At 51.6% G+C, this 7,696-nt stretch overlaps 1 protein-coding gene across 2 annotated transcripts in view; it reads left to right on the top strand.

Annotated features, from left to right (window-relative positions):
- The window catches only part of RFFL (ring finger and FYVE like domain containing E3 ubiquitin protein ligase), a 77,416-nt gene extending 70,296 nt beyond the window's left edge, over positions 1-7,120 (top strand). For both annotated transcript variants that reach the window (XM_027518849.1, XM_027518850.1), the window contains exons 5-7: positions 605-815; positions 1,985-2,008; positions 4,483-7,120. In XM_027518849.1, the coding sequence (XP_027374650.1) occupies positions 605-815; positions 1,985-2,008; positions 4,483-4,664 (417 nt within the window). In that variant the 3' untranslated portion in view covers positions 4,665-7,120. The remainder of the gene's footprint in view (positions 1-604; positions 816-1,984; positions 2,009-4,482) is intronic.
- Positions 7,121-7,696: the final 576 nt, after the last annotated feature.

A 7,696-nucleotide genomic window follows, 5' to 3' on the forward strand; every position in this document is an offset into this window, starting at 1 on the left:
CTGCTTCCAGCACACAGTGGCCATTGTCAGGAGAAGGAGGTCAGATAATCAGGAGGAAAGATGAGAGGGAGTTCAGGGCACTGCCGTGGGGCCGCAGAGCTGTGGTCTCCAGTGTGCAGAGAGGATGCTTGCGCGGGAAGCAGGCTTCTTCTGTGGGAAAGCAGAACTCTCTCCGGGGGAGAAAGACCCGGACCACGCACGGTAGTCTCTTGTGCTGCCTCGTTTAATCTCCATGGGAAGCCTGGGGCACACGGGCCCAGAGAGGTGAGCATCGTGCCCGGTGCTGCTCAGCATCAGTCAGTAGAGCAATCGGGATCCAAAACCCCCTGCCTTAGCTGGTGCTGCTCCTCCCGCCTGGCCACTGGGGGTGGGGCTGTGGCCCTCTGGGCCTGAGCACAGCCCTTGGGTCAGGAAGAGACGGAGGTCTGTCTTGCGATGTAGAGCCGGGGCCACGTAATCCTCCATGTGCCCCCATTCCTGCTTCCCTTGAGGCCAGTCACCAAAAGCACAGGGTTTTGAGAGCTCTGGGGTCCTGGGAGCGAGAGCCGGGGCGGGGGCGGGGGCGGGGGAGTGGAGCCCACCCATCCCATCTTGGCCTTCGCAGTCCGTCGACTCAGAGGACAGCTTTGTCCCAGGCCGGAGGGCCTCTCTGTCTGACCTGACCGACCTGGAGGACATCGAAGGTCTCACCGTGCGACAGCTCAAGGAGATCCTGGCTCGCAACTTCGTCAACTACAAGGGCTGCTGTGAGAAGTGGGAACTGATGGAGAGGGTGACGCGGCTGTACAAGGACCAGAAGGGCCTCCAGCACCTGGGTGAGCGGCCGTGCGGGCGGCGGCGGCACAGAACCACAGGGCGCCTGCTGCTGCACATTAGAGGCCACAGCGGCCTGCTCCATTTCCACGCTTCAGCTGAGGAAGGGGCCAGCCACCCTGCGCGTTTGCGTCCTCTAATAACAACTGTCCTTTGGAGCTGAGGGCCCTGGTGGGGGTCAGGCATTGTGTATGTGTATTTACTCTGCAGGGCAGCCTGTGAAATAGGCCTTGTTAGCGTCTTCCCTTCACTGGAGAGCCGAGGCTGGCTCTCAGGATTTCGGGGTCTAAGTCCATGGCCTTTCCCGCCGTATGTTGCCCTGTCAGACTCACCACTACCTCTGGCCATGCTCAAACTCTGTACCCAAGGTGCTGGCACACTGTGTGTCCTGCCTGCCCCGGGGCTGTTCATTTTCCAAAGCATTTGCCATGGTATCATTTTCAGTGATACAGAGTAAAACAAGGTCTGTGGTCAAATGAGTTTGGGGAAGAAAAAACTTGCTATTATGACCGTGCTGCTGATTTATGGTAAGATGAAGACTGTACCAATCAAGGCAGAGAAGCCCTGCAGGAGAGAGACGAGTGTAGTCTAGAACTCCGCATTTCCTGAAATGACTTCACCCAGTCGCTCCCCAGCTGATTGGGCTCCTGCAAGTCAATGTTGTGCTGACTGGCCTGCTCACAGTGGTTGAAGTCAGATTCAGGTTCTCCTCTCCCAGGAGCTCAGATTCATCAGAGTTAGGGGACATCTGCCTGGTCACCTGATCACAGGCTCTTCCCTTTTGGATGGTCCCCAGAACCTCCCCAAAGGAGGGACGAGGAGATGGCTCCTCTGGGGAGTCGCACCCAGACTCCCTGGCCGACCAGGGCAGACTGTTCCTCCTTTCTTGACTTTAACGCCGGCTTCCGATGTGGTAGGAAAAAAGAACACTGAGCTTGTGTAATCTCCTTCTTGCCTGGCAGTTTTGTTCACGGCAAAGCAGTGGAAGCCCTTATTCTAAGACACCCCAGCAGGGGCTGTGGGTGAGTCTCCCGTGTGTGGAGGGTCTGAGGAGGGTGGCCTGGTTCCCAGCAGGAGAGCAGCCTGAGTTCGGAAGTGAACTCAGCCAGGGTGGCTGGAGGCTTTCCTTGTCATCAACATATTCAGACGCCTTCTTTCCTTCCCTTTGCAGTGTGCAGCGCTGAAGACCAAAACGGTACGTAGCTGTTCCTGTTTGGCATCAGGCCGAGGCCCTTCACTCTTCTCTCCTTCCTCCCCTTCAGCCCTTACTTCTGTTAGCCGTCTGAGAACTCTGAGCATATCCACATCCCGGTGGGGGAGCGGTGCTGGGGGGGATGTTCACTGGGAACCAGGGCTCCTCAGCATCTTTAGAAATTCCCATCCCCGTCCCTGCGAAGGGTGGAGTGGCAGGACACCTCGGGCAGCCTGATCTGCAGGCCTCTGGTGGTCAGAGCTCAGAAGCCAGCCTCTGTAAAATCTTCGGCAAAAGCCAAGGGGTGGCACTTCTGGTGCATTGCCCATAGTCCTGGGGCTCAGGCACCATAGCTTTCACTCCATCTTGGTCTGTGTGGGAGGGTCTCTGTGTACCTTCAGGGAAATCACTTGGGATGTTCATCAGCTTCAGGTACCAACTGAAAAGCAGGGGTGGTGAGCTGAGAGCCTTGTGTGAATAGCGTGCTTCGTGGCACTCAGCTGCCATGTGCCAGCCTGTATGTTAAAGACCACTCGCAGGTCTCTGGGCACCCCCAGAACGCACTGCAGGAATCTGACTGCAATCACTCTAAAATATGCTAGGCCTTTTTGTGAAAGCCTCAAGGCTTTACAGCCATTTTACTGACAAATTTGGAGTGTCTTCTGAAAAAGTTTTAAAGTGCTTTTCAGGCCCCTACACTACTCTGAGAACATCCTTTCTTGGGGAAGAGCTCTCACCGTATTGCTCAGAATGGGGCACGGTCTTCGGGCTGATACATTCCCAAGAGTTGAGCATTTGGAGTTCTAGACCCTCACCTGATACCAAAGTTTGGCCATCCACTTGGGGTCTTTCTGATTCCCTGGGAGAATGCTGGCAACTGAGTTAATGAATTTGTTAATCTTGACAGAAGTAATCTGTAATAATTCTGTAAATTACTCCAGCTCATCTATATATTTATGGTTGAGCTATTATATAGCTCATACCTATTATATATATAGGTATTCCTATTTATATATATGGGTGTTTATATAGTTTAGTTGTTTCCAAATGTTCCCTGTCAGGGCCACCAGCTCCTCACAGGAGTAAATAGGTTTCACTGCCTCACAGCCCGCCCACCTTGTGTTTCTTGACTTTCTGAATAGTCCAAGGAACAGGTAAAGAAAGTGCAGAAGCAGTGGAGTATGAGAGCTGCCTGTGGGACCGTAGAGGTGGCTGTTATAAGACCAGTTCCCTGTTTATGGCTACCTGATTCAGGCTGCCATTTTAAACATGCTGGGAAGGCTTGGGTTTGGGTACATGAAGGTTTTTCTGTTCCTGCAGCTGACCCCGGATGTAGGTCATGCCCACTGTGTCTTCCCACTCGCACAAGCCAAGTTAGCCTTGTTGAGAACTGTGCGCTGAGCAGTTAGTACTGTCTTCACAGCCCCTGCCCTCAGGCCACTTTCCTAGAAGCCAGCCTACCTGGATTTGAATCTTTGGGCAACCTATTTAACCCTTTGGTTTCACTTGCCTCACCCATAAAATGAGTAATGAGAGTACCTACTTCATAGTTTTTGTTGGGGCTTCCCGGGTGGCTCAGTAGTGAAGACTCTGCCAGTGCAGGAGACACGGGTTCAATCCCTGGGTCAGGAAGGTCCCCTGGAGGCAGAAGTGACAACCTGCTCCAGTATTCTTGCCTGGAGAATATACCATTGACAGAGAAACCTGTCGGGCGATAGTCCATGGGGTCACAAAGAGTCAGACTAACGCGTTCACTTTCACCTCAGGACTGGTTTTGGGGATTCAAGACGACTATCAGCCCTCAGAGCACACAGCAGATACTAAGTATATTATTATCTCAATAGAAATTGATTCCATTTGTTGAATTTAGGAGCCCGTCTTCTAGTGGGGGAGACAAGGAGCAAACTCACAAATTCTGAAAGCACTGAGGAGCAGTCACGGGGGTGTGGGTGAAGTGTGTGTGGGAAGCAGAGAAGACAGAACCATAGTCTCTGCTGGGCTCTGGCACCACGGCGTCTCCTCCAAGGAAGCCTGGGGAAGCAGGTCGGGGCCCTGCAATCCTTGGCTTTCTTTATTCAGTTGGGGGTATGTTTACAGAGGAGTCTCATGATCCTTCATGAGCAGTTCATTACAATTCTATTGATGCCTAAACTCTTCTCAGCCAGTTTTATATCTTTTCAGCACGTTCTGCCTCAGGGAATATCGAGTCCCTCCATGGCACTCCCTGGCCTTATTACAGCCTCAGTTGTCTGAACGTTACTTCTTTCTATGCTTTGAGGCCTTTGCCTTATTCTCATGTTCCGGGATGTCTTTGATCTACAAGTGCTCGACTATTCAAATCTATAGCCTAACCTATGGAGGTGCAGATTAAACAAGCAGGTGGAGTTAGTTCCTAGGGAGACGTTTCCTTCTCCCTGAGGGAAGTGTGTGGGTCTGGGGGGCTGTGCCCCTTACTCTCCTTTCTGCTCTGCGTCCAGGGGGAGCAGTGCCGTCCAGCCTGGAGGAGAACCTGTGTCGGATCTGCATGGACTCGCCCATCGACTGTGTTCTGCTGGAGTGCGGCCACATGGTCACCTGTACCAAGTGCGGCAAGCGCATGAACGAGTGCCCCATCTGCCGGCAGTACGTGATCCGGGCCGTGCATGTCTTCCGATCCTGAGGGCCTGTGCCGGCTTCTGCAGTGCCTTACGGGGACAGAGCTCCAGGTGTCTGGGCCCACAGTTGGCGGCTTGCAGACGGGCAAGCTAACCAGAAAATGCGCAGTGTTCCCAAGACCAGGGCGAGCAAAGATGCTGTGTCATCTCTGGGCATGCCTGTCTTGCTTCAGAGGTACACTGTGCGGCTGGCCGAGCCCCAGGCCAGTGGAAACTGGTACAGGTCGCACAGGCCAGTCCCTGTTTCGGTGATCTTGGGGTGACGATGGTAACTGATGGAGAGGACTTTCCAGAATTTCGACCACATCTTCCTCCCTTCCTCTGCAAACCTAAACAGTCTCACTCCTCCTCCTGTAGCCCGCCCACCCACCCACCCCCCTGAGCGGCGTTCCTCGGTTTCACCCACCAGGAGTCCTGGTGGGAACAGCTCTCCTCCTCCCCGGCACACCTGGATTCATTTCTGGTCTCTGTGGCTCTCTGTGCTTTAACTGACCTTTGCTAAAGTCTCTTGATACCTTACCTAAAATTCATTTGTTTCTTTAGACCAAAAAGATGGTAGTTTACCAGACCAATAGTGATCCTCCCAGGGACAGAAATTTGGACCAGTAAACTTAATTCTGGTGAGAAATGAAACGCAAATGCAATTGGAAAACCTTCAGTCATTAAGAGTTGCTTCCTTAAACGCTGGGATGGGAAGCTATCCCTCTCCCGAGCTGACCTTGGGAGTCAGCAAAGCATCTGGCTTTCAGACTGCTGGGAGATTCCAGTCTGTGTGACAGTACGTGGGTCACCTCTGCTTCTCCTCCTGGGGTCTGACTTTGTGCCATCCTCAGTTGATGAGGAAAAGGGAAAGCGTTGGGTGGAAGCAGTGGCTCTCTGCTTGGCTTTGACGTCTCCAGTGGACAGCCTTAAACGATTTCCCCTGAGCAGAGGTCGCTCTTGCCCATGGAGGTTTTAAACATGGTCTCACTTGAAGACACAGAGACTTAGGCAAAGGGCCTTACTCTACTCCAGTCAGACAAGCATGTAAGACTGAGCACTCGGAGGCATCAGCCCTCGAGCAGACAGCTGCACGTCTCTGTTCCGCAGGTAGACTCCCATTTCCTTTCTCAGCCTGCTGATTTAGGGGCAGGTCAGGAAGAAGCATTCCCTTGGCTCTTTAGGAAGGGCCGTGCAATGAGTGAGTGTTGTTCTTGAGCCCTCTCAGGGTCTCTTCACCACTGCAAGAGCTCAGGTTTGCTGGAGAAGCTTAGCCAAGCACAAACATATATTCTGTGCAGTATCAGAAGAGCTGTGTGTGCCACCATTACCGTTGGATGAGCTATGCAAACCCTCAGACAGCTGAGGGCTTTGGCAGTCACCCCTACCCCCACCCCATGCAGCTGAGATCTCTCAGACCAGAAGCAGCAATCATGACTTTGGAAAGCAGTGGGAAACCTGTAAGGGCACCTGTTGGTTGGTACAGGATATGCTTAATGCTTTCTCTCCATCAACCACTAAACCACCTACCTTGACATTATACCAAGTCCTAGTGTGATTCTGGGCTACAGCCTTTGTAAGAACTGGGGGAGGGATGGAGATTTCCCTGTAAAGACACCATCTTTCTGCTGGACAGTAAATACTATAGTTTATGGTGCCTACCAGTTTAACAAAGAATTCAGCTACTCCTTAGTTTCACTGTGAAACAGGTCTGCACATAGCAGCTCAGCGACAACCCAGCAATAACTTCAGGGCAGAAGCTGGCTGTTTCCCTGCTTAAAACTTGTTTTCTCTGCTGAGGCCTTACCACTCCCTACCTCCCAGTTTCCCTCTTAGACATAACAATATCCTGATGGTTGGTTTGTAACCTCAGTCAGAATCAGAACTGATGTCATTTACTCTTCTAGGAGAACTTGCCTTTAAGTCTTCTAATCCCTTTTGGTGAAGGTTTCCATTTAGAAGAAAAAGTGTTAAAACAACCTAACCCTAAGCACCACCCCCCCCCCCCCACTTTGTATCTTTATTACTACACCAAATAAAGGCTGAGAATTCTTAAGATCCCATTTCAGTTACTATCTAACCTACGTAGCAAACTTGATTTTTATCCTTGGATGCTCTCTCCTGCCCCTCATGGATCCTTGGTCTTAATTACCATGGAAACATCCAATTCTTCCATTATCCCTTGGCTTTTGCTGATTGTTCTGAGATTTCAGTTGTGACTTGTTTTAAAAGATAGAACAGCTGACTGGTTCATAATACATTGGAATAGCTGGATCGAAACTAGAAAGAATAAGCTGTACAGGAATTAGTGCTCAATGTATATTGTATAAATTTGTTGAAATCTTTTGGACGTGAATGTGTTATTTCAAGTGGCTTATATTAAGATTTTCTCAGACTTACCTGGGTGTTAGACCAAACCCAATTGTGTATTTTTTGTTACAGAGCTCTGCTTTATAATTTTGTAATAAAGTTTCAACATAGATGCCTGTCCGATCTGGTGTGAGGACGCCAGAGGTAAGACTGACATGCGTTTACAAGCCACAGGCTAATCCCAGGCTGTATGCACATAGCCCTGCTCTTGTGAGATTGCGTTATTTTTGGAGATGCTTGGGTCACGTGGCCTTGGACATGGAAAAGCCTAGAAGAGGATGGGAACTGGGCAGGAAAAAGGACCAAACCCAGATAGCAGCATCAAGAGAGTTCAGACACGGACAGCCATCTGGTAGCAGCAGACCTTAAAGATGTGGGTGGGAAGGAGTCTGAGGGCAGCTGGGGTGCCCAGGTGTCTTCAGGTGACCCTGGGAGATGGCTGGAGTTGTGGGAACAGCTGTGTTGGCTGGACTGTGGCTCAGAGGTTGGCCCGGCCTCGAGGGCAGGGTGCCCTGTGTCTCCAGGCAGGTCGGTATGCCTGTCTGAGCAGGTGCACAGGGGAGGGGACTCCTTAGAGCACAGCCTTTGGGAGAGCCGGACTGAGTGCAGATCTGCCCTGTGACTGGAGAAGGAAGGAATCTTGCCAAAAGGGCGTAGAGGCTCAAGGCTGAGCCACAGCACTTTGTCC

Source organism: Bos indicus x Bos taurus, chromosome 19 (genome assembly GCF_003369695.1).
Source record: "Bos indicus x Bos taurus breed Angus x Brahman F1 hybrid chromosome 19, Bos_hybrid_MaternalHap_v2.0, whole genome shotgun sequence".
In the NCBI taxonomy this organism is placed as follows: Eukaryota; Metazoa; Chordata; class Mammalia; order Artiodactyla; family Bovidae; genus Bos; species Bos indicus x Bos taurus.